The sequence below is a fragment of the Phacochoerus africanus genome, chromosome 7 (genome assembly GCF_016906955.1).
Source record: "Phacochoerus africanus isolate WHEZ1 chromosome 7, ROS_Pafr_v1, whole genome shotgun sequence".
NCBI lineage: Eukaryota > Metazoa > Chordata > Mammalia > Artiodactyla > Suidae > Phacochoerus > Phacochoerus africanus.
In genome coordinates, this window is record NC_062550.1 from 23,807,678 (window position 1) to 23,833,981 (window position 26,304).

At 36.2% G+C, this 26,304-nt stretch overlaps 3 protein-coding genes across 4 annotated transcripts; 2 read left to right on the plus strand and 1 right to left on the minus strand.

Moving 5' to 3' along the window:
• Positions 1–2,904: 2,904 nt before the first annotated feature.
• LOC125131711 (olfactory receptor 6C76) lies at positions 2,905–7,127 on the plus strand. 2 transcript variants are annotated; one of them, XM_047788478.1, is made up of 2 exons: positions 2,905–3,818; positions 7,094–7,127. In XM_047788478.1, exons 1-2 carry the CDS (start codon positions 2,905–2,907, stop codon positions 7,125–7,127), a joined length of 948 nt encoding a protein of 315 aa, XP_047644434.1. The 2 variants fall into 2 exon arrangements, with proteins under 2 accessions (XP_047644434.1, XP_047644435.1); XM_047788479.1 differs by lacking the exon at positions 7,094–7,127 and having other exon boundaries at positions 2,905–3,846.
• A 10,003-nt stretch (positions 7,128–17,130) lies between these two features.
• LOC125130359 (olfactory receptor 6C2-like) lies at positions 17,131–18,077 on the plus strand. The gene is given in 2 exon segments (XM_047785730.1): positions 17,131–17,491; positions 17,494–18,077. Coding segments are annotated over 2 exon segments (945 nt in total).
• A 6,585-nt stretch (positions 18,078–24,662) lies between these two features.
• On the minus strand, positions 24,663–25,601 carry LOC125130360 (olfactory receptor 6C2-like). Its single transcript, XM_047785731.1, has one exon. It carries the CDS (start codon positions 25,599–25,601, stop codon positions 24,663–24,665), a length of 939 nt encoding a protein of 312 aa, XP_047641687.1.
• Positions 25,602–26,304: the final 703 nt, after the last annotated feature.

Below are 26,304 nucleotides of genomic sequence, written 5' to 3' on the forward strand. Positions count from 1 at the left end.
ATGAAGCTATGACTCCAGAATTCTTCTCAACACAGAGTCAGTGTTGTAAGAGTTGAGCTGTGAGATGAGATTTATTTGCACTCTTGATGTAATCTAACTTTCTCACTTTTGAGTTAAAGAAAGTAAACCCAGAAAGGGGAAGGGAATTCTCCCAACTGACTCAAGTGAATCAGTGCAAATTCCAGTCTACTTCCCAATTCAAGTAACTTTCCATACACCATTTTTCCTGTGAACTTGTTCCTTGCCTGGTCAATGCAGCTCAGATCCCGCATTGCTGTGGCTGTGGTATAGGCTGGCAGCTGTAGTTCTGATTTCACCCCTAGCCTGGGAACCTCCATAAGCCGCGGGTGTGGCCTTAAAAATTTTTTTAAAAATTATTTAAATATCCTAGTTTTAACTTATATATGTTCAACAAGATATTATTTCAAAGAAGTTATATATTTCAGCATTGTACTTATTCACTATGGAATAAACTGTGCTTAATTTGCTTATAGCTTTAGCAGACATTAAAATGTATCTTTGGTTTTAGTCCAACACATTAGAAATAATATAGACACATAAAGATGAGAGTTTCATTGTTTCTAATTTTAGATGTATACTAGTTAATTAGCTCAACTGATGAAGGGAGAAATACTTCCTAAGGAAATGTTAGCTGAAATGATATAGCTTAAGAGACTTTAATAATTTTAAAATTATTTTATACAAAATGAAACCAGGTATTTCTTCACTAAAGTCTTCTGCCTGCTTGCCTTTCAGATTTTATACAGACACCACACTGTGTTAAGAATTATTTATCTATCATAGGAACGTGATCATCAGAAACCGTTGGTTTATTTTTGCTAAGCTTCCCACCATCCCCCCACCCCAAATACCTGGGCATCACACTGCTGGATAATTTCCCCAGTCTTCTCCTGGGACACAGGTCCCATAATATCAATTAAAATATACTCACCAAAGTTGCTCTTGCGCATGATTCATCAGTGACCTATTACTATTTTCCCAAAGGTCTTTAAGAATTTATCTCATAGACTATTTCTGAAGAAAAAAAGTACGTCTATAGCTAAACACATTGAAAGTGCTAGGTTAACTTTTTTCATAAGGAATATAAATGGCAATGGACCTCTGTGAAATATCAGAAGAGCCCAGCAAAAAAAATAGGTCTAGATTATTTTTCTTTTATAACTTTCATACGAAAAGTTGGTTTTAAGACAGCAGGTGGGATATTTTTGGATTTCAGATTTGGAACAATGATGAAGAAAAGCATGAGGAAACTGTTCCACAAGATGTTTTGAGACGAAACTTGAAGGTTTTTATGAAGGAACATAGAGCTTTGTGGGAAGAGAGGGAAAAACAGTTATTTCTCCATGAAGCATCAGGCTACTGCTTGTCTTATGATTTATGATAATTGAGTGCATTTAGTCTGCATTCAGTACTTCACACTACTCATCCATCTTTGGACAATATGTAAGTATTTTCAGTTTATTGTTAACTGATGTTTCAACTTATTCATTAAAAGCACTGATTACTATCTTCTGTTGTCTTCCCCTCTCTCTATATATTCATTATATATAGGGTATATAAACTCTACATAATATGTGTATTCCATAGTTAAGTCTGTAAACTTAAATGTAAAAAGATTTCAAATGGTGATTTTTATCATTTAAAAAATATGTGGAATGTGGCATGCTTTCCTTAATGTTGGTACATTTACAAGGCCTGATGCATATTCCTGGTGTGGGAATCCAAGATAGTTCTAAATAACATATGCCAAGTTTGTAAATTATACATATGGGTACTTCCAAGCTTCATTAACATATTTCGTGAACATATTGTTTGATACTGAACTATTAAATTTTTAAAAATTATTTTATTGGTAATTTTGAAACAATTGAGTGGAAAATCACTAAGTTTATTGCATTTTCCTGGTTTTTAGTTAATCAAGAATAAAGATAGGGAGTAAGAGGCTCCATTAATTTTTGGAAATAGAGTAGTGGAATTGAAAATATGAATTATATATACATAAGCCATTGTTTAATATAAATTAAAATTTATACTACATTAATGACTCAATCTCTAGATTTTTTTACAGAGACAAAGGAAATAAATAAGACAACAAGGGTAGAAATCACTACTTTTCCCAAAGAATATATAGACTATTCACTGGAAAATATTAATTAGGGATGGGCTGATCACTGATTTCCATCATAGGTAAGAATTTTATGCCTGGAAAAGTTAACATAAGAAAAGCATAATTTCCTCTATATTTTAGCTAAACAATGAAGCATGAAAAGAGTTCAGGTTCAATCACTGTATTTCCCAAGTAACAACAGAAATAAATGGAGGCAGAGTAAACACAGAGCAATGAACCCGAGGGCAATATGAAGAGTAAAAAGACTGATGTTAAGCAGAAGACACACCTGCAATATGTGTACAGATATAGGGAAAATAGACTATAAATATAGAAGGCTATATACATTCTGTGAAAATACAATCATTACAAAAAATCATTACCAATTATATGACAGATATAATTTAGGCCTGTCTAATGGACTTATTCTTTGTCTTGATTTTGCCAGTAAGATTTATCAAAAATCAACCACCTGGGAGTTCCCATTGCGGCTCAGTGGAAACGAATCTGATGTATCCATGAGGATGCAGTTCAATATCTGGCCTCTCTCAGTGCTCAGTGGGTTAAGGATTCTGTGCTGCCGTGAGTTGAGGTGTAGGTTGCAGACATGCCTTGGTTCTGGTGTTGCTGGGGCTGTGCTGTAGACCAGTGGCTACAGTTCCGATTCAATCTGTAGCCTAGGAACCTCCCTATGCCACAGGTTCAGCCCTAAAAAGACACACACACACACAAAAAAAGAAAAAAATAGAAAAAAAAAAAAAACCAAACCACCAGAAATGAGAAACAGAACATCCGTGACCGAGTTCATCCTCCTGGGTCTGACCGACAACCCAGAACTACAGGCTGTGATTTTCTTCTTTTTACTTCTCACCTATGTGCTGAGTGTTACTGGAAACCTCACTATCATCGTTCTCACCCTGCTGCATTCCCACCTGAAGACCCCCATGTATTTTTTCCTCAGGAATTTCTCCTTCTTAGAAATCTCATTTACGTCCGTCTGTAATCCGAGATTTTTGGCCAGCATTCTAACAGGGGACAAATCTATTTCCTATAATGCTTGTGCTGCTCAGCTCTTTTTCTTTATCCTCCTTGGCTCAACAGAGTTTTTCCTCCTGGCCTCAGTGTCCTATGACCGTTACGTGGCTATCTGCAAGCCCCTCCACTACCCAACCATCATGAGCCACAAGGTCTGCTACCAGCTCGTAGGCAGCTCTTGGCTGGCGGGTTTCCTGGTGATCTTTCCACCACTGACCATGGGGCTGCAGCTGGATTTCTGTGACACCAACGTCATCGACCACTTCACCTGTGATTCCGCTCCTTTACTGCGCATCTCCTGCACAGACACAAGCACTCTAGAGCTCATGAGCTTTGCTCTGGCTGTGCTGACTCTCATGTCCACCTTGACGCGGGTCATCCTCTCCTACTGCTACATCCTCAGGACGATGCTGAGAATCCCCTCAGCCCAACAGAGAAAAAAGGCCTTTTCAACCTGCTCCTCCCACATGATTGTTGTCTCCATCTCTTACGGAAGCTGCATCTTCATGTACGTGAAAACCTCAGCAAAGGAGGGGGTTGCTTTGACAAAGGGGGTGGCCATGCTCAACACCTCTGTGGCTCCTATGCTGAATCCATTTATTTACACCTTAAGGAACCAGCAGGTGAAACAGGCATTTAAGGACCTTACAAGAAAGATACTTTCCTCAAAAACATTGATCTAACACAATTTATAACCAAAACGCACAGCAACTGTTAGCAGAGAAGCAATAAAGAATTCAATGTTTTATTTCTTCTATTCTCTTAACTTTACCCCTCTCAGAGCTATAACTGCTTATGGTATCTTCTATTCAATGTTCTTATATGACATATTCTATTCTCCTTATGTGAATTTAAGCACAAAATCATTATGAAATGACCTGTAGAATTTCCTACGATATAACAAAAAGAAATGGCTAAAATCAGTTTCTGTATTAACATATGCACCTCAAAAATTATGCGTTGTGATACTTATCACAATCTAATTTATTCAAAACAGCATATAGCATTAGTATTTTAACTATTAAATCATATAAATGTATAAACAAAAGTATCTACATATAGATATGTATTTACATTTATATATTTATATGCTTTTATTTATTTGTGTAAAAGTATATATATCTCTACTGCTTTAATGTTTTTTTTCCCCCTGTAAAATGACACTTAGAAGAAGTTCATGGAATATACAATATCACATATACAAACAAATATTAAATTTTTTGTGTCAAACTATGGTGATTAGAGGACATTGATTTTTATATTTATCAAGGAACTTCCTTCACAATTTACTTAGTTTCAACATAAAATAGAAAAACTGAACCATATATCTGTCATTATTGCAGCAAAGCAGTAAGGTATTAGAGTAACTTTGAGCTGTTTTTCTCTTCTTTAAAGCAATTTGCTGCATGAATGTTAAATAAGAATAAAATAATGTAACAAACTATATCATTAAGAATACTTTCATGATTACAGATGATTTCTAATTAGTTATTACATAAAGGAAAGACACTAGCATGTAATAATGACTTTTCTATAAAGCAATTCCACTGAGAGCTAGCATTTGCCTTGGTAATGATGCCCTCTTGAGACCTTTACCCAAGACTGTGGTTAATAATACTCTAACCACAGAATATACAAGTTCATAGTACTGCTTCTTCTCATTTTTTTTAGTTGTCTCAGCATAGTTTTGATAAGATTCACCAATGGGTATATGTGGGATTATACTGTTGCCAAATGCACATAAAAACTAAAACCATATTAAGGAAAAAAAGTTTTGGGGATTGCCAATCTTTGGCTGATTTATAAATTCCGTTAAATTTTCTAAGCCTAGGAGCCAGGAAGAAAGATTCATATATGCTATAACTTGTTGCTTAATCTCACTCGTACATGCACCTCTTTTTCTCATTTTTTCTACATCATGGTTTTGTTTGAATGTTCTCCTTCTTCCTTCATACAGATACTCTACTTCACATAATAAATGACATGCTGCTTCGTAGCCTCCAATTCATTCTTTTCAATTCACAATGCAAAGGGAAGAAACTCCAAACCACCAACTCCAACAGAAATGTCAGTTTGAAAGAATTGATCCACCCATCCTTGAATGAGTGTTAAACACTGACTGATTCTCAGCCACCGTGTGTGTATTGGTTAGTTTAAATGTGCTGGTTTTATGTTGCCTGGTTTGTACTCTGGATCTGCCATTTACAAGCTTGAGACTCTGCTGGTCATCCTAAAAGTGTTTATAATGTTAATCATTTTTACTGTCATTGTTCTCATAAGTTACTTCTGTTCACTTATATGCCTGCGTCATATTATTTATGGACAGGTAGAATTGCAGGCTGGTAGCTCCTCTTACCTTAAGTGAGTAGGAAATAGTTCTTGGATAAAGAAAATACCATCCAGATTTGTATCAGCCAACTTCACTTGGCCAGTTTGATTGTATAAAAAGCATACTATACCCAATCTCCTGGGACAGCCATGATGAAAAGAATCACTTTGCTGTACAGCAGAAATTGCCAGAAATTTGTAAATCAACCATGCTTTAATTTTTAAGGAGTTCCTCTTGTGCCTCAGCCAGTTACGAACCCATGTAGAATCCATGAGGAAGCAGGTTCAACCCCCGGCTTCCCTCAGCAGGTTCTAGCCCCGGCCTTGCTCAGAGGGTTCAACACTTGGTCTAGCTCAGAATTTGGCATTTCTGCAAGCTGCAATGTAGACTGCAGATGTGGTTTGGATCCAGCATTGCTGTGGCTGTGGTGTAGGCCTGCAGCTACAGCTCCAATTTGATCCTTAGGCTAAGGACAGCCATTTTTAAAAAAATTACAGTATGCATACCTGCAGATGCAGAAGCCCTTAGCTGATTAAAAGCCACCTAAGGATGCATATCCACACTCTTTAAAAAGCAGCATCCTCTTGGTAAATTTATCATATTTAAGGGTCAGCCTTCTGTCTTGTCCAAGCAACATAATTCATCAGATTTTGGTTCTACCATTGCATTTTAGCTATTTATTTCCACCATAAAGAAATGTTTATTTTTAAGTTAATTTTCCATCCTGTAAACCTCTAAACTCCTTTACTAAATTGAGCTTGATTGTAGACCCTGCCTTGCCAGCAGTGTTCTGGGTAGCATCCACTTTAAAAAGGTGCTCATATGGAGTTCCCATTGTGGTTAACGAATCCGACTAGGAACCATGAGGTTGAGGGTTTGATCCCTGGCCTTGCTCAGTGGGTTAAGGATCCAGCATTGCCGTGAGCTCTGGTATATGTCACAGACGTGGCTTGGATCCCATGTTGCTGTGGCTCGGGCGTAGGCCGGTGGCTACAGCTCCAATTAGACCCCTAGTCTGGGAACCTCCATATGCTGCAGGAAGCAGCCCTAGAAAAGGCAACCCCCCCTCAAAAAAAAAAAAAGTGCTCATGGAATTTGGGATATGGAGTGTAAGGACAAGACAGCATAGTTTTGCAGTAGCTATTGGCAATAAGGATTCAGCAGTATCCATACATTCTGCAAATTGCAGAACTATTGCTAAAGGTACCTGAGATGACTACAGGCATTTTCTCATATTCATACACTATATGCATTTTTATTATTTCCTTTGCCTTCCTAGTTTTTCCATTGCTTCTGTGCCCTCTAATTTCCTACCCTGTATTAATTCTCTCATCACCTGAAATACCTTGGGTATTTCAATTTCCCCTCCACAATCCCCTTAATAGAGAATTATTATTATTACTAATATTGCTTTTTAGGGCCACACCCATTGGTTATGGAAATTCTTAGGCTAGGGGTCTAATTGGAGCTACAGCAAAGCCAGATAGGAGCCACGTCTGCAACCTACACCACCGCTCATGGCCAATGCTGGATCCTTAACCCACTGAGCGTGGCCAGGGATTGAACCTGCAACCTCATGTTTCCGAGTTGGATTCGTTTGCACTATGCCACAGCGAGAACTCTCAATTATTTTAACAGCCAGAACATTTGACTTAACCCAGACACTAAATTTTCAAGAACCAAACTAAGATGTTGGTATTGAAAACTGACAACACTAGAAAGGTTTTACTGGTATTTGGAAGTAGAACTCACAAGATTTAATGAAAACTAGATGGAATGCTGCCTGGTTCATGAATCATTTTATGAAGCCAATTAGATCTTCAAATTTACTCAGCTGAATTTTGTTTTTTAACAGTGCGTAAGTGCATAAACTGAATGATTTAGACATTTATTGGTGACTCTGGTTCTAAAGTCATTGTAGGAGCTATAGAATAACAAACTTTAGGGGAAAATTCATTATGGACATAGAATTCTCAAAGATAAGAAGTTGTACAAGAGTAATAATAAGAGTAGAGGAATGATGAGGACAAAGACCCATTTTTACTTCTCCATTCGTTTGTTTTTTTGTAAATCAACAAATATTGCTTATTTTAGTGAAAAATGAGACTATGTGGCTATACAAGCATAAACAACCCAAAATTATATGCCCTCCACATAATTCCTTTGTTAAATGCTTGGTGATTCTTAGTGCAGATTATAGATGGATTGATGATAGACAGATGTTAGGTAGACAGAGGACAGACAGATACGGAGAGGTACTAGTATATGCTGTACTACTCTACATCTATCCATTGAGTTGATGGTGTCAATTTTCTCCTTTTTCCCTTGAGTTTGATTAATTCCTGTGGTGTATTTCCTATTACTAAGTTGTTGACGCATATTCCTCTCGTGCCCTAGAGGATTCCTTTTCACACAAATTCACAAATACCTTCAGTCTTTCCAGACATCTTTGTTTATTCTACATTATATCTTTAATCTTTACACACAAAAAAAAAATCACTATGGCACTTCTTTTCCTACGTCTGATATATTGCTTTTTAGGGCCACATTTGTGGCATATGGAAGTTTCTGGACTAGGGGGTCGAATAAGAGATGCAGCTGCCAGACTACATCACAGCCACAGCAACTCAGGATCTGAGCCATGTCTGCAACCAAAACCACAGCTCAGGGCAATGCCAGATCCTTAATCAACTGAGTGAGGCCAGGGATGAAACTCATAGCCTCAGGATACTAGTCAGGTTCATTTCCACTAAGCCACAAAGGGAACTCCTGATCAATATTCTGATCAATATTCTTTATTTATTTTGTTACCATTTGTAGCTTTCATACTATGTTGAAATGAATCTAGTTGAGTTTCTTCTTTCTTTAATTTAAAACTTCTTAAAGTGTTTCTACTCCTTCTCTAACATATGACATTTAAGAAATATTTGCTCAATCGGTGCTGTCTTCTTTTTATCTCTGCTTTCAAGGTCTAACACTTTCCACATTATGGCTTGAGGCTTCAGTGTTTTAGAATCTCATTGTTTTTGTTTTTTGTCAATATGTAGTGACATATAATTTTATTGTACACCAAATGTTTAATAAACACAATAGCTAACTCTCACAGGTACAGCACTACCACAGCAAAGATCAGTTAAAGCCCCTTTATAACTGCATTTAGGACTTTCTTGTAAAAGAGCATCATTTCTGAAATTGGCTTCTTAAGCACTGGCTTGTGGAATATTACTGTTTTGGGACTTTTCACAGCCATATTAGTAGCCTGTGAGAAAAACTACTTCTTCTAATGGACAACAGATGGAAAAGAACCACAATGAATTAAAAGGTCATAAACTGCTGAGTCAAACTTCTTTTAGTCTATCTTATTCTGTTCTTTCTTTAGAACTCTGAAATACATGCCTTTTCTCCATAATCTCTTCAAGAGCATACCATTTATCACATGCATAACTTGTGAATTTCAAAAAAACACTAACTGCCATTTCATCCAGAAAGGCTAAGAAAGTCACTTAACAAATGAAGAAAGTGACATCTAAATATTTTGGAAATTTAGCTTTCTTGAGGAATGAAGTTAAGGAAAAGTTGAATTAAATATTATTCTATTCCTGAAAATGATGGGCTAAGTGGTTTATATCTAAAATTATACTGAAAATCAGAAAAAAAAAGATGGACATACATATTTTTAAGTAGAGTTAATTAGCAATATCGTTACTCATCATTTAAGGCTACCTTTCCCCTGAGACATCTGCTGATACTGGAAGAGATTGTTGTGAAGCTTAGAAGCTAAATACAGTTTATAACAGAACCATGGAATTGTGAAAAAAAAATTATATAATTTGGATTAGGGGACACAAGAGGCAAAGTTCAGGTAATCATCCCAAGGCTTTGAACTGGAAGTACCATGAATTCATTATGAAGAGTCAAAGGAAAAATTGGATATCCATATGCAAAAAAAGAGAGAAATCTAGACCCAATCCTTACACCCTACACAAAAATTTACTGAAAATGGATCATAAACATAAAATTAAAATGCAAAACAACTGAACAAAACTAAAGTAACATAGGAGGAAATACGAATGACCTTGCATTTGGCAATAATTTTACATTAGTCTGTATTGGTAATAATTTTACAGTATTTTAGATACCAACAACCAAGGCATAACTTATGAAAATGCAACATTATCAGGTGGGTTTTATTAAAAATTAAAACCTTCTGTTATGTGGAAGACCCTGTCAAGAAATTAAGAAGACTGGGGAAAAAATATTTGCTAAAGACATATCTGATAAAGGACTATTAACCAAAATAAACAAATAACTCTTAAAATTCAACAATAATAATATATACGACCTAATTAAAACGGACAGACACCTCGCCAATACTGATATACAGATGCCAAATAAGGACATGAAAGATGTTTAACATCATGTATCATTAGAAAATTATAGATTAAAATAATGAGGTACTAGTTAAAAATCTATTAGAAAAAAACAAGTGAAAATCTTAAGAAAAAAATGTTATTTTTAAGTTATTGTTTTGCAACATAGGAAACAATAGCTTTGCTTGGTAGCAATATAGGCTTATAACCAACTTGAATTAGATTCAGGTACATGAAAACACTAATTTGAAAATATATATGCAACTCTATGTTCATAGCAGCATTATTGACAATAGCCAAGACATGGAAACAACCTAAGGGTCCATGAATGAATGAACAGATAAAAAAAGACATGACATATATACACGATGGAGTATTACTCAGCCATAAAAAGAATGAAATCCTGACATTTGGGACAACATGAATGGACTTTGAGAGTATCATGCTAAGTGAAATAACTCAGAAAGAGAAAATTACCATAGGATCTCACTTACATATGCGATCCAAAAACAAAACAAGACAGAAAAATACTGAACTCATGGATACATAAAATACACCTGTGGTTACCAGAGGCATGAGGTAGGGGGTAGGTAAAATGAGTGAGGGGGGTCAACTCTACGGTGATGGAGGTATATACACCTGTGGTGCTATCACTCTATAGTGTATATAGATACTGAACATAATGCTGTACACCTGAAACTTACATATTTTCTTTACAGAAGACAAGGCAAAACAAAAAACCAAAAACCTATCAGAAAGGTTAAAATCTGAAGCACTGACAACACGAAATACTGACCAGGATGTGTAACAACAGAAAACCCCATGCATTACTATATGAATCCAAAACAGTATAGCCACTTTGGAAGAGAGCTTGGTGATATCTTAGAAATTTAAACATACACTTACCCTACAATCCAACAACTGCACACCTGAGCAAACAAAATAAATAAATCAAGTGATAAAATTGTAGATGTAAATTCAAATATATCAGTAATAGTTTTAAATATAACAAAACACACAGTGACTCTTCTGAGGCTCAAACAGATACTGCATTTCACAAAACCAGAACAGTTTACAGTATTAACTCACAAGTATTGTGCGCAGGAAACTCACCATGTCAGAACAGTAACATCAGGTGTCTCCCAGTCCTTGTAGCATCCAAAACAAGCCTCCTTTAGAATTCCAAGTGCAAAAGAATCATAATTCTCATGGATAAGTGCAGATCCACTTAAGTTTAGAAGCCTCATGCTTCCAGGAAATTAAAGTGTCTCGTAATAATCTGTGAGCACAGCTTCCACGGTACCTAGAAGAGACATGGCAAGTTTCTAGTTACCACACTCAGCAAAGTCCAAAGCTAAGGTCACCCAATTTGTATTTTCAGTTCATTCACACTTGTCCCAGTACACATGACAATCAGGATTGGAATTACTATAAGTGATGCAGCCTAGAATAACAGCTGATATGTTACCTTTATCAGAGAGAAGTATAAAACACAGCGTTAAGATGTGTAATACACAGTTTATTTCCCCTGCGCAAGAGGAAAAAATTTTTTTGTTGAAACTGCTTTTTTTTACAAACTTATAAATGTTTGTAAAATAAATGCTGTATTTAAATAGAAGCCTTGTCAGAATAGTTTAAGTCTATATGTTTTCTTGCAAAAGACACTTCTAAATATGTGTACAGATTTCAAGTAAAAGCACAGAAAGCGTACATAATACATACACTGGAAAAAAAAAACAGGTATACCAATGTCGATTATAAGGTTAAGTATTCTTTAAGATTAAATTTTAAAAATCACTAAGGATAAAGAGAAACTTCAAAAGGACAAAAGGTTTGCAGCTAATTTAAGTCTACATTTATATGTCTTTAATAAAGAGGATCAAAATATACACAGCAAAATCATTACAACTTTTAAGAGAAATAGACACATCCACAGTAAATATTTCAACAAACTACTCTCAGTAGCTGATAAGAGACAATAATAAATAAGTTAAGATATAAAACATATCTTTAAGGATGAAAAAACTTGGCAAGTGTAATATATAAATTTTAACTGAGATGCAAAAAAATACTGTCTCCTCCTACTCGAGAATTGGTATTCTATGCAAGTACTTACAGAATATACACTGAGAATAACCTTATGTTGAGCCATAAAACAAATATTAAAAATTACAAAAAAGTGAAGTTAGTACAGCATAAATTCTGCCTAGAATGGCAGTAAAGAAAAAACAGATGCAGACTTTTGCCTTTGGAATGGATTAGCAATGAGATCCTGCTGTGTAGCACTGGGAACTATGTCTGGTCACTTATGACAGAGCATAATAATGTGAGAAAAAAGAATGTATACATGTATGTGTAACTGGGTCACCATGCTGTTCAGTAGAAAATTGACAGAACACTGTAAACCAGCTCTAATGGAAAAAAAAAAAATCATTATATTAAAAAAATAAATTGAAAATCATCATACATTTGGACATTTTTAAATAGCAACACAACATTGATTGATCAATGAATAAATCACAACAAATATCAGAAAAATGTTTGTTATGTCATAGGGAGTTATGAAATATGAAATTTGTGGGATAAATAAAAAGTGATGATTAGCAGCATATTTGGAGTCTAAATCCCACTAGAAAAAAATATAAAACCTCGACAACCAATGATTTAACAGATAAAAAAATAAAAAACTATCTAGGACTAAATCTGCATAACTGCATAACATTACTTTCTTGGTATGATTCATTCTCTTCATCAAATCTCACATATAAAGTCATGATTTTTATAAATTTTAATGAAATGTACTGTTTTAGCTTCTTCCTATGTCCCAGATCAAAAATTTGCATATTTCTTGTCATGATAATCCTATAATATATTGTCTCCCACACGTCCCAATTATGAATAAAGTTTATTACATACATTTGAAAATATGAAAATATATAATAATTAAAAACAAATATTTGCCTTATATAAAATGTTAAATGAGAATTAGGAAAACTAATTCATAAAAGAAATTTTGATATAATAAAAACTATAAAAAAAGAGGAGTTTCATTTATTCAAGCAAACAGAATAAGGACATTTCCCTTTAACATAGGAACTTTCTTTCTTAATCAGGACAAATTTATTAATCATAAGCCCTAATCCACCATCATCAAACCATAAACTCCTAAGCAACTAACAAATAATTGTGCAAAGTTTTTCTAGATTTCCAAATAGTCATCCCATTTTCAAGTTACTATACCATTTACCTCACGTTTTAATTGACCAAAAGCAACATTTCTTCTAACCATTCCTCCAAACCTTAATTTTACATCTTTTTTTGTTTTTTTGTCTTTTTGCCTTTTCTAGGGCCGCTCCCGGGGCATACGGAGGTTCCCAGGCTAGGGGTCCAATCAGAGCTGTAGCCGCTGGCCTATGCCACAGCCACAGCCACAGCCACAGCAATGAGACCTACACCACAGCTCACAGCAACACCGGATCCTTAACCCACTGAGCAAGGTCAGGGATTGAACCCACAACCTCATCGTTCCTAGTCGGATTCGTTAACCACTGCGCCAGGAGAGGAACTCCTAATTTTACATCTTAAAACACTCTCAGATGGGTTGAGATGTTCCTTTGAAACACACCTATTTCAAATTACAGAGGCAGATATTTCAAAGCAGGAATTCATTAGATCAGTTGTGTATTTTTAACTGGAAGAATTTATTTTGAGTCATTCATGTTCCATGGTCTTAGAGTACATTGTCTGTAGGCAGAGTAAAGAATATGTCTGCATATATATTTTTTTTTCAAATTTAAGTAAATGTTCTTGTGAATAAAAACACATAAATTTAACCTACTAGTATTGAATACATAGTATTTTCAAAATGTATATTTTCACTTTAAATAAATATTTTACCAAAATTATATCATGGAAGATCAGGACAAGTAAAATAGCTTATTAAAATCTCTTACATTCTTAAAAAATGTAGTAGAGAATTGAATCCGTCTATTGTTTTTTTTCCTCATCAGTAAAATGGGAACCTGGTCTTTGTCTGATGCTGTTTGGCTATTTACGTTCTCAAAGGACAGTATCTAGGCTACTGCCTATTTTAGGTGCTTTGCCAAAGCTCATTATGCAAAACATTCATTAGTGATATTAGAACTTAGGTCAGTGAGGACCCTTTACTGTATTCATTCAAGAGATCCCAAGGCACCTTCAGAAGACTGGGCAAAAGACTATAAGTAGCATCAATGTTGAAGCAGGAAACCCAATTCCCTGCTTAGAAACAGCAACGTTCTTCCAAAACCCAGAGGAAGGTCTTTTGTTCTCCTCTCTTACATTAGGTTCTCTTCCCTCAGGATAGAGACCAAAGGGAAGCGTTTCCAAGGCTTGATACAACAGTGAGTCTCTAATGAGAGTCTTTCTATGCTATGAAAATGGGAGATGCAGAACTCAAGACTCTCCAGAAGATGCCTGGAGAGGAAATGTAGGCTGATGATCCTGGCGGCCTAGCGCAGAAGCACACTCCCTTATCACAACGCGAGACAACACGGTAAGGAGCTGCCAGCTGAACCCAGGAAAAAATATCAAAAGCTTATCAAAAGGGTAAGTACCACAAGGTAGACAGGAAAATCACTTTCTCTTTTGAGAGATAAGAGAAAGAAATAATTGTTGTCACTTTCTGCTATGATGTAGTTACACTTGTTTCAGCTTGTGATATGAAAACTTGGGGTAGACATGGTATGAATTATCTGGGGCCACACAGTGAGGTCATGTGAAGAGAGATGGAGAAGTGGGGGGAGAGGGAGACAGGGAGTCTGCTTTTCCTGGGGTCCATGGTCAAGCCTAAGGGTTATTCTTTCAGGATTCATGTTATTATAAATCAATCCAACTTCTTCTTAAATCATTCGTTGCCCCCCAGTGTTTACAAATGTAGCTGCTTGTTTGTAATTCACAATCTGCATTGGATTTACAAATAAATTAGGGGAAAAAGAGATGATTTTACTTCACATGCACATGAATTATCTTCAATTGTCACTTTCAAAGGCTTCTTTGAAGATTTATTTTTCCTGGAAAACCAACAAACAGCAAATAACAAAACAAATTCTGGATGACAGAAAAAAAAAAATCTAACCACCTAACAAGCAGAGGTCCAGGAGGAAGATCACTAGAAACAAACTAACAAACAGAAGATGGAGAATTAGAATATTAAAGATAGAGTAAGGACTAGGTTAAAGGCCAGAGGAAAATGTCCAGAGAAGGAAGATTTATAAAGTTCAGGTTTGGGATTTTTTCGGGTCTTTTATTTAAGAATACACTTGACATGACAGAGCAACTTGAAACACATGTGAAAATAAGAATCCTGGGCCAACTGACAGAATAGGCACTAAAGAACATAGCTGAGTTTCAGCTCATAGACAACTCTGTTTTGTTTCTTCAGTTCACATGAACATAACACTCAACATGTTCCAATATAAGAGAATAGAATGGTATATAAAATATAGTCTCTACTTTGGAGAAGTTTGGAGAAACAAAGAAGAGAAATACGATACCGAAGCATTCAATGGGATACATCCCAAAGCAGGGTATGAAACAGGTGTTTGAAATAACACAGCAATACAATCTCACATAGTCTGTCTGGGTGAGTAAATGAAGATTTCCTTGAAGAAGTGACACCTAAGGAGAATAAGAAGGACCAATGGGCATTAAGTAGTCAAAGGATTGCCCTTGTAGAGGAGACAGCCTGTAGAAAATACAAAGAACTGCAAGTACTCAAGGTTGGTGGAACTTAAGTTATGAGGAAGAAAGGTAAGGAATTTGTGATGAGGTGAGAAAATAAGGAAGGTTCTGCCCATGAAGAACCTTGCAGGCCACAGAAACAACATTAACCTTTATCAAGAGTTAACCCTCGACTTGGACAGAGAGCATGATTTCACTTTGAGCATATAGTATGTGAGATGTCTGTGAAATATCCCACTCACTGATAAGTACTTGGCAATGATTTGTATTTGGGAAAGTGTTGGCCTTAGGAGTCCATCATATCAATGATAATCAAACCAATTTCACCAGTGATATCAACCTTAGAGAATATGAAGCTGGAAACAGAACAAGAGAAAAGAAGTGAGACATCTCAAGATAAAATATTGGGGAATGACAGTATTTCACAGATGAATAGAGGATGAGGAGACTGTGTAGGACACTAAAAAAAAAATTCTGGAGCTAAGAGAAAAATCAGAATGATGATATGGAATCCATTTAAAGAATGAACTTTAACTGAAAGAAAAATATATATATATATATATAATATACACACACAGTGGGAATACCAGACAAAATAAGTACCCCCTCAAATGCGCCATTGGCTTCGGCAGTAATGAAATTCTAGTAGGTATCAGAAAAGCAGTGGGATATTGGAAGTGAAAGTCAGGTTGCTGAATTAAAAGCATAACCCGAGAGAGGGTAGGATGAGAAGGTGAAGACAGTAATGTCTTTGCAAAGAAATTAAAAACATAATGGATGAAAGAAACACAGCTTGAAGACTATTTTTTGTATTATTAAACACAGTTTTGTCTCAGAACTTTAGGAACCACTTCAATTACCTGAAAAATAACATGAATGCACACAACAATATTCCTTTTTCGAGTATCATGAACACAACCTTTCCTCACACTGTAGGTAAAATAGGGGTAATTCAAAGCATCGATGAATTAAGAGTTAAGAATGCAAGTAGAGAAGAATTAACAGACAAGCAAAATCTCAGGATCCAAGGTGGTTTTATTTTCTTTGTTGTTTGTTTTCCAAGAAGAAAAAATGTACCTCATCCTTCAAAGAATCCTTAGAAAGTAACAGCTGAAGAGAACTCATGTTCTTCATTATCTGGATATGTCATACATCCAAGATTTGTCTTGGAAAATAATGTTTGAGTACACATGAAGTAAAATCTTCTTTCTTTGCCCTAATTTATTTGTGAACCCAATCCAGGTCACAAATTACAACCAACGACATTTGTACCTACTCAGGGGCAAAGAGTGATCTGGGAAAAATTTGGATCGTTTCATAATAACACGAATCCTGAAGGAATACTTCACTGTCCACCCAAGTAAATTCAGAAAGGCTATTGCACCAGTGGCAATATTCATTATCATGTGAAGGGAGAAAATAAATGCAGACTGCTTTGTCTGGCTTTTATCTGCAAGGTCCCTTTGCTACAGAATTCAAAGACTGACCTCCTTATAAAAATCTCTGTGATTCTGACATGCCGATTGGGTAGATTTCAAAACTCGGTGATGAAAAATCACACAGCAGTGACAACTTTTATCCTGCTGGGACTGACGGATGACCCACAACTCCAAGTCCTGATTTTTATTTTTCTATTTCTCACCTACATGTTGAGCGTAACAGGGAACGTGACCATCATCAGCCTCACGTTGGTGGACTCCCATCTGAAAACGCCTATGTACTTCTTCCTGCGAAATTTTTCCTTCTTAGAAGTTTCATTTACCACTGTCTGTATTCCTAGATTCCTGTATAGTATATCAACTGGGGATAATACCATTACCTATAATGCTTGTGCAAGTCAAATATTTTTTGTTATTCTCTTTGGAGCCACCGAGTTTTTTCTCCTGGCAGCTATGTCCTATGACCGCTACGTGCCATCTGCAAACCCCTGCATTACATGAGCATCATGAACAGTAGAGTCTGCACCTTATTAGTCCTCAGCTGTTGGGTATCTGGCTTGATGATCATTGTTCCACCCCTTAGCTTGGGCCTCCAGCTGGAATTCTGTGACTCCAATGCCATTGACCACTTCAGCTGTGACGCAGGGCCCCTCCTAAAGATCTCATGCTCAGATACATGGGTAATAGAACAAATGGTTATCCTTGTGGCTGTATTTGCACTCATTATCACCCTAGTGTGTGTGTTTCTGTCCTACACATACATCATCAGGACAATCCTGAGATTCCCCTCAGTCCAACAACGGAAAAAGGCCTTTTCCACCTGTTCCTCCCACATGATTGTCGTTTCCATGACCTACGGTAGCTGCATCTTCATCTATGTCAGGCCCTCGGCAAAGGAGGAGGTGGCCATAAATAAAGGCGTTTCAGTGCTCACCACTTCTGTTGCACCTTTGTTAAATCCCTTCATTTACACCCTGAGGAATAAGCAAGTGAAACAAGCTTTTAATAACTCCATAAAGAGGATTACATTTCTCTCAAAGAAGTCAAAGTTTTAATGAATCAGAAAAAAATGAAAGAAGAAAGTCCTTTAAATGTTTCACTACAGTGTCTGACATCTTTCATTGCTTTGTACCTATAATTTAGTTGAATTAAACTTCCCAAACGCATTTCACACTGCATCCTAGTCTCACCTTAACCCAACTCCTTCTTTCAAACCAAACTCATACATGTTGTTTTCTCTCATTGTGAAGCCATAAAATATATTTCCAAGTAATTAAATGTGTCTCCACGTCTGACCTAGTCTTTTCTTCAAGGATCCCAGGGAGGAAGGAAAGTAATAGTTTTTTAGAGAGTATAAATTATATGGAAGATACATTATGTCACAATAATATTAGTTTCCTCCTCTAAAACAGTTATCAAAATTAATACCATATGGAGTTCCCATCGTGGTGCAGCGGAAATGAATCTGACTAGGAATCATGAGGTGACTGGTTCAATCCCTGGCCTCGTTCAATGGGTTAAGGATCTGGTGTTGCCATGGGCTGTGGGTCACAGAGGCGGCTTGGACTCAGATTGCTGTGGCTGTGGTGTAGGCCAGCAGTTGTAGCTCCGATTGGACCCCTAGCCTGGGAACCTCCCTATGCTGCAGGTGTTGGCCCTGAGAAGACAAAAAAAGGCCAAAAAAAAAAATTAATACCGTAAATCTAAGAATCAAATAAAAATAGAAAGAAACAACAGCAAAGATTATTAAAAATAAATTTAACCAAATAAGGCATCCCAGACTAATTACAGTAATGAAACAACAAAGTGGAAATGGAGCTATAAACAGGATTTGGGGAATGATCATAACTTACAAAATGGAAGCATCTACATAATCACTGATAAGATGTATCAGATATTTTATTTATATTCTTGAGTGAACTTCACTTAAAAGGTATACATTTAAAACAAATGTGAATGCACATCACTTGAGTTACAAAATTAGATTAGATGTATGAGTGAGTTGGAAGACCAAATTTTAAATGCTAATGAAATAAGTCAAATATTCACATCAAAACAAGGCTAACTGAATGATTTAAGAAGATATCAAGGATTTCTAACCAGCAGCAATTTTAAAAAAAAGGAATTAAAAAGGGACTAAATATTGGAATTTTGATCAAGGGGACAATAGAAGAACAACTGCTAAACTAAAGTTGTTAGAGTTTGAAGCAAGTTAACAAAGTGCTTGTCAAATAAAAGAAAAAATAGGAAGGAAGGAAAGAGGGAAGAAGGGAGGGAGAGAAGGAAGAAAGAAAGAAAGAAAACAACTACTCTTCACTGATAATAGCCCCCTCCCCTTTTCATTATTATCTTTGGAAGAAAATAATAACATCTGGCTAACAAAATGAACAAAGAATTAATTCTTTTTTAAAAATTGAAAAAATGTGCCTGATATTATATTAAATATTCAAGAACTATTTATTTTAAAGTGGGCTTTGAAATAGCCATTAAAGATTCTTTTAACTTATCTTTTTTGGCATAATTTTGAAAATAAAGGTATTTTTTGAACTACCAATGATACATTAAAATGTTTTCAAACATGCCTTTCCTAATCCTGTCAGTATGTTTTAGTTGTATCAACAGATACAATCTGAAAAAGATTGAGGGAATTAACCTATATATCTCTGTAGCAAATAATGGAGGCTGGATTCTGATTTCAAGTCAAGGTCAACCTGCTGCAGTACATTACCTGTCAAGCAGTAGTGTAGTTTTGGTGGGAGAGGGGTGAGAAAAGACACTAATTGAAAGTGTATAAGCCAACATAGCAGAAAAGCTCTCTCTTTGCAAATATATACTCTAAGGTTATAAATGCGTCTGCTTATCTCTGTTTGTTGTTTATTGACATCACATCAAAAATTAAGTTGTCTAAATATTTCATAATATATGTACTAGATTTTTATAGCACAATTCGTCCTGTTGTAGCATATTTAGATTTTATGTTTTTATAAGAAGAAGGAACATGAGATAAAACTGTAATTATCACTTTCCCAAAACGTATTATGAATGTGATCTCATGGAGCACACAACAAAGAGCTCTTCAGTACTAAAGTTACTATAAAAAAATATATGAATAAAGAAATCTGGGAGTTCCCCTCATGGTGCAGCAGAAATGAATCTGACTAGGAACCATGAGGTTGTGGGTTCGATCCCTGGCCTCGCTCAGTGTGTTAAGAAACTGGTGTTGCCATGAGCTGTGGTGTAGGTTGCAGACACGGCTTGGATCCTGCGTTGCTGTGGCTGTGGCAAAGGGTGGCGGCTACAACACTGATTAGACCTCTAGTCTGGGAACCTCCACATGCCACTGGTGCGGCCCTGAAAAAATAAAGAAGGAAAAAAAGAAATCTGCACAAGATACCCTAAAGTCTCTTTATTGAGACCAAAGTAATTATGTGACATTTAGAAATCTGTGGTTAATACGTTAATAAATAGTGAATACAATAACTATATTACATATATTTGCAAAAGAAACAAATAATTTTAATTACTTAATTTATATAATGTAATATGAAATCTGTAAGTTAAAATGAGTAAAAGTTCAGGACACCAATATGTAAAATTGAAAAGCTATAATAGTAGGAGCCACAAAATTGGCCAAAAGTGATATAAAAGAACTTATTTACAAAACATAAGTATATCTACAGACATAGAAAATAAACCTATGGTTATCAAAGGGGATGGGCAGAGAGAAATAAATTAGGAGTTTGCGATTAACCTATGGTTATCAAAGGGGATGGGCAGAGAGAAATAAATTAGGAGTTTGCGATTAACATATACACACTGCTATAGGTAAAATGGATAACAAACAAGGACTACTGTATTGCACAGGAAACTATAGTCAACATTTTTCAATAACATTCAATGGAAGAGAATCTGAAAAAAAGTAAGTATAACTGAATCACTTTACTATACACCTGAGTCTAACACAAAATTTTAAATTAACTATAATTCAGCTTTTTAAAAAAGGTTAAAATATTTGTGTTAGATGCCATTATTATTGCTATGTTCTCTTAAAATAACCCAAAACTCAAAAGGGAGGTAAATGATAAGTTTGAATTTAATCAAATAATACTTCTGTATTAAAAAAAGAAAATAATACCAAGTGAAAACTTCAATCAATGTAAGATCATGTAAGATCATGTTACTCATTTCTCAAAGAGAATGGTGAACAAAGGCAAAATTTTCACATGTGTTTGTGGCATACAAGCTTCTTTTTTTTTTTCTCCACTTGAACAGGATTAATTTATTCACATCCTCTTTTGATTTACATTAGGCTCTTCCTTGGTTTCTTTTTTTTTTTTTATTTTCCCACTAAACAGCAAGGGGATCAAGTTATCCTTAATAAAATACCAAATTACTCGTCAGTAAATATTTACAATGTTGTAACATGCTGCATGATCTTAAAATTTTAGAAACTCATAATGAGTCAGTAATTAAGGTATTCAATAGCTTTTAGTCATCTTCAAATCAACTTACACATGAAGAAATGACAGAGAATTTTAGTGCAATCCATAGCCCATCATAACTACTCTTACAAGGCAAACCCACAGCAATGACTTATATTTTGAGACTGTTCTTTTTAGTACAAGCCTGTTTTTTGCAGCCTTTTTGTAATTTTAAAATTAAGTAGTCCAAAAATAGTACAAAGTACTCCATGTGCCCTTTATTCAGTTACATTTTTTTTTACATTTTATATGATTTATATGTATGTATGTGTGTGTGTGTGTGTATATATATATACATACTTACACTTTTCTGAACCATATTAAGTCGGAAGCCATGCCTTTTTATTCCTATTTAACTATCTTAGGGTGTATTTCCTAATAAAATAATATGTGCTATTTTGCCAGAGAAACAAAGAAAATTGTTCTGAAAGTTTTAGTACTGTTAACAGTTAAATTTTGCCTGTCTCAGTAAATATAGACTGTTCTCAAGTCAGCTTTCAAATTACCTCATTAGAAAAAAAAATGCACTTCTCTGAGGCAATATCAGGTATGATATTAACACAACTTTGGAGTCATGTAAAAGTGGATTTGATCATGAATCCATCACTTATAAAACTACCCAACCTCTAAGAGTCTCATTTTCTCTAAATGTAAAACGAGATTTTAAAATTTCATAAAATATTGTTTCGAGAATCAGCAATAATACATAAAATGTCACGCACTTATCAGTATGATTGAAAACCAGCTTTCTTAATCAATCATAATCTTATCACCACATGTATTTCCCCTACTAACACTTTTTTTTTTGTCTTTTTAGGGCCACACCCACAGCATATGGAGGTTCCCAGCCCAGGGGCAGAAAGGAGCTGTAGCTGCGACCTACGACAGCCACAGCAATGCCAGATCCTTAACCCACTGAACAAGGCCAGGGATAGAACCAGCAACCTCATGGATACTGGTCTGATTCCTTATTGCTGCACCACCATGGGAACTCCACATTACTATAAGCCTTATATTCTTTGAAAGTGCAATATATTTTCATTGGTGCTCAAATTGTTTTTGATCCATTATTTCTATATATAGGCTTCATTTTTTTAAGATTTTGGTTAATAATTTTTTTAATATGCTGTACATACAGAAAGGAAAAATCTCCAAAATTCTACAGTTTGAGATTTTTCCTTTCTGTTTCTCTGGTAGCCAATGTGTTTTCTCTAGACTTAGGAGATCATGGAGTGTTCTGCTGGTTCCCTGTAGTCCACTAAGCAGGCAAAGCATGTTCCCTCTACCCTGTTTTTTGAGTATCTGTTGCTGTGCAATTTATCACCCCAAATTTTAGTGCATAAGACAAAATTTTATCACTAATAGTTATAAGAGTGAATGGGGATAGCTGAGTGGCTCTCAAGTGGGTCTTTCATTTTGTTGTAATCAGTGTTGACCGCATGTAAAGACTCAACTGAGCAGATATCCAAGATGACTTCTGAGACACGTGTCACTACAGCGAAGATGGCTGGATGAGATGGGGGCTAATCATAGGTGTCTCTGGCCAGCTTGGGCTTTCACTGCATGGCAGTCTCAGGGTATATGAGCTTCTCACATAACTCCTGGACTCTTCTAGAGCGTATGTTCCAAAAAAGAAGATAGAAGCTACACGTCTCCAATGACCTAATCTATGAAGGGACACAACTTCACATCTACAACATTCCAATGGTCAACATCGAGTCAAAGAGCCAGTCAAAATTAAAAGAAGAGAAAAGAAACCGTTTTTTGATCAGGAACTTACAAAGAAACTGAAAAATTTCTTTAATCCACCACAGTCATGAATCTGAAAATGGTCTCGAGGGCAAAAGGAGCTATTTACAATCAGTCCATCCTTCCACAGTTCTGCCCTTTTTAGAATCTCAGCCTCTATGGTCCCCATTGTTTCAAACTCAGTCTGATGTCTCAAAGTCACTAATTTCTGTGTTTTACCCATATTGGCTAGTTGTTTTTGAGGCATGCCTCAAAGATATTGCACGTTCAGTTCCAGAACACTGTAATAAAAGTAAATATCATAATAAGAGGAGTGACAAAAATTTTTTGGTTCCTAGTGCATTTTAAAGTTACGCTCACACAATACTAAATCCTATGAAGTGTTCAATAGCACTATGTCTAAAAAAATCAATGTGCATATCCTAATTTAAAAATACTTAACTGCTAAGAAATGCTAACCATCATTTGACAAGGAAGGCTTGCTACAAACCTTCAATTTGTTAAAAATGCCATATCTGCAAAGTGCAATTAAAGCAAAGCACAGCAAAACAAGGTATGCCTGTGATCAGAAGAGGAAGTCTGTCAATTATCTTTAAAGACTATTTGGTTATGTTTGTATTTATGTTATGATTGGGGGGGCATATGTTTTAATAAATTCAGATTAGCACAGGCAAGGAATATTATTTATTATAATTTTTGAAAACCCAAGTATTTATCATGAGGCAGGGTTAATGAGGCAGATCTAAAGATGTAAGGCACTTATATTTCCTAAGAATCAATGTTTTTTATCCTGTTGAAAATGGAAAGTGATTTGAAAGAGGTCATGTTACAAAGAGGGGAAAGCACAACATAGAATAGATTCAATACAGAAGACTAATGACTAATGTGTATTTGAGAAAACTAAAAAGAATGCATTGAAATGTGGAACGAGGTGACATAAGTTTCAGAAAAGTGGAGAACTGTCCACCTGCACGATGCCAGGACTATCAAGGTTCTGACTTGCTTCTCAAATCTCTACTGCTCCTCAACATTAGGGGATTACACAACTCCAGTGCCTCAGTTTCCATCCATAGGTTGACATTTATGTTTTAATTTGAATTCCCAATGTGAAGATTGAAATAGGAGTTCCCGTCGTGGCGCAGTGGTTAACGAATCCGACTACGAACCATGAGGTTGCGGGTTCGGTCCCTGCCCTTGCTCAGTGGGTTAACGATCCGGCGTTGCCGTGAGCTGTGGTGTACGTTGCAGACACGGCTCGGATCCCGCATTGCTGTGGCTCTGGCGTAGGCCGGTGGCTACAGCTCCGATTCAACCCCTAGCCTGGGAACCTCCATATGCCGCGGGAGCGGCCCAAGAAATAGCAACAACAACAACAAAAGACAAAAAAAAAAAGATCGAAATATATCTCAATCAAAATTTCTTTGAAAGATTGGCAAGTCTTTTAAAGGTGTCATAGAAAGACTGCCTTACTTGTTTATTTCTCAGGGTATAAATGAAGGGGTTCAACAAAGGGGCAACAGATGTAGGGAGCAGAGATACTCCCTTATTAATGGCCACTTCATCCTTGGCTGAAGGTTTAATATACATAAAGATGCAGCTGCTATAGGTCATGGAAACCACAATCATGTGGGAAGAACAGGTGAGAAAGGCTTTCTTCCTTTGATGGGCAGACGGAAATCTTAGGACCGTCCCGATGATGTATATGTAGGACAGAACGACACACACAAGGGTCACTATCAAAGTCAACACGCCAGAGAATACAATCAGCTGCTCTATGAACCATGTATCTGAACAGGAATTCTTCAGGATTGGAGAAGCATCACAGAAAAAATGGTCAATAACAGAGTCACAGAATTCCAGACGGAGGCTCGGGCCAAAGGGTGGTAGGATAATCAATAAGCCAGATACCCAACAACAGAGGATGAGATTCCTGCACACTCTGCTGTTCATGATGCTCATGTAATGCAGGGGTTTGCAGATGGCCACGTAGCGATCATAGGACATCACTGCCAAGAGGAAAAATTCTGTAGCTCCAAAGAGGACAATAAAAAAGATTTGGCTGAAGCAGGCACTGATGGTGATGGTTTTGTCCCCACTTGATATGATGTGCAGATAGGTGGGCACACAGGCTGTTGTGAATGAGATTTCTAAGAAAGAGAAATTTTGAAGGAAAAAATACATAGCTGTTTTTAAATGAGAATCCACCAAGACCAGAGAAATTATGGTCAGATTCCCAATCACACTGAACATATATGCGATCAACAGAAAGATAAAGGCCAGAATCTCCAGTTGTGGGTCACCTGTCAAACCGAGTATGATAAATGTTCTTATGGCTGAATGGTTTCTCATCACTGGCTTCATGCCCAATCTTCACATAAAAGTCACAGAAACACAATCTGAGAAGCAACATCAAAATATGACCGAATCAGACAGCATCTACCAACACCAAACAAATCCAGTCACACACACACTTCCTTGTGTAACGTCATGATCAGGTTTTGATGAGGGAATTCCCTCAAGTCCACTGAAATCTACCACGGGGAGGCTAAGCTGATGGGAAGTTTCTCTTGAAGATTACTGCTATTGAAATTGTTTTCAATATTCTAGGATTTCCCAGTTCACAGCTCTGTTTCCAACTCACTTTAAGTTCCTATTTTGGTTGAGCTTTCTCCTGTTGGATCAGGAGTTGGCTGCTTCTGAGCTATACTTGTATGGGTCACAGAGTGTTTTTCAACACTTGCACTCAAAAGCTAAATCCTAAAATTCCTTTGCTTCAAGTTGTGTTACCTGAGAAAATGCAAATATACTGAGGAGGGGATTATGGTCTGGGTGCATAATCTCTTCAGAGCCCTCAAGTCAGATTTCTCCCAGAAAATAAGTCATTCAATGGCCCTTTCTCCTGAATTTCGCTAAGTTCCTCTGGTATTCCTTTATTTCCATGACTCTCCTCAGCAAAGGGCTTACATGCATGATTATTTTAGTTTAATTTTTTAAAGGGTCGAAAGGTATAAATAGTTGAAGTATATCAACACAACTTTGCTTTCCCTCCTTT

Bases quoted from the DNA above. Each gene is read 5' to 3' on its own strand.
- LOC125131711 (XM_047788478.1), top strand. From the start codon at position 2,905: ATGAGAAACAGAACATCCGTGACCGAGTTCATCCTCCTGGGTCTGACC. The intron at 3,819-7,093 runs GATACTTTCCTC...GGATTCGTTTGC, and splicing joins TTTAAGGACCTTACAAGAAA to ACTATGCCACAGCGAGAACT.
- LOC125130360 (XM_047785731.1), bottom strand. From the start codon at position 25,601: ATGAGAAACCATTCAGCCATAAGAACATTTATCATACTCGGTTTGACA.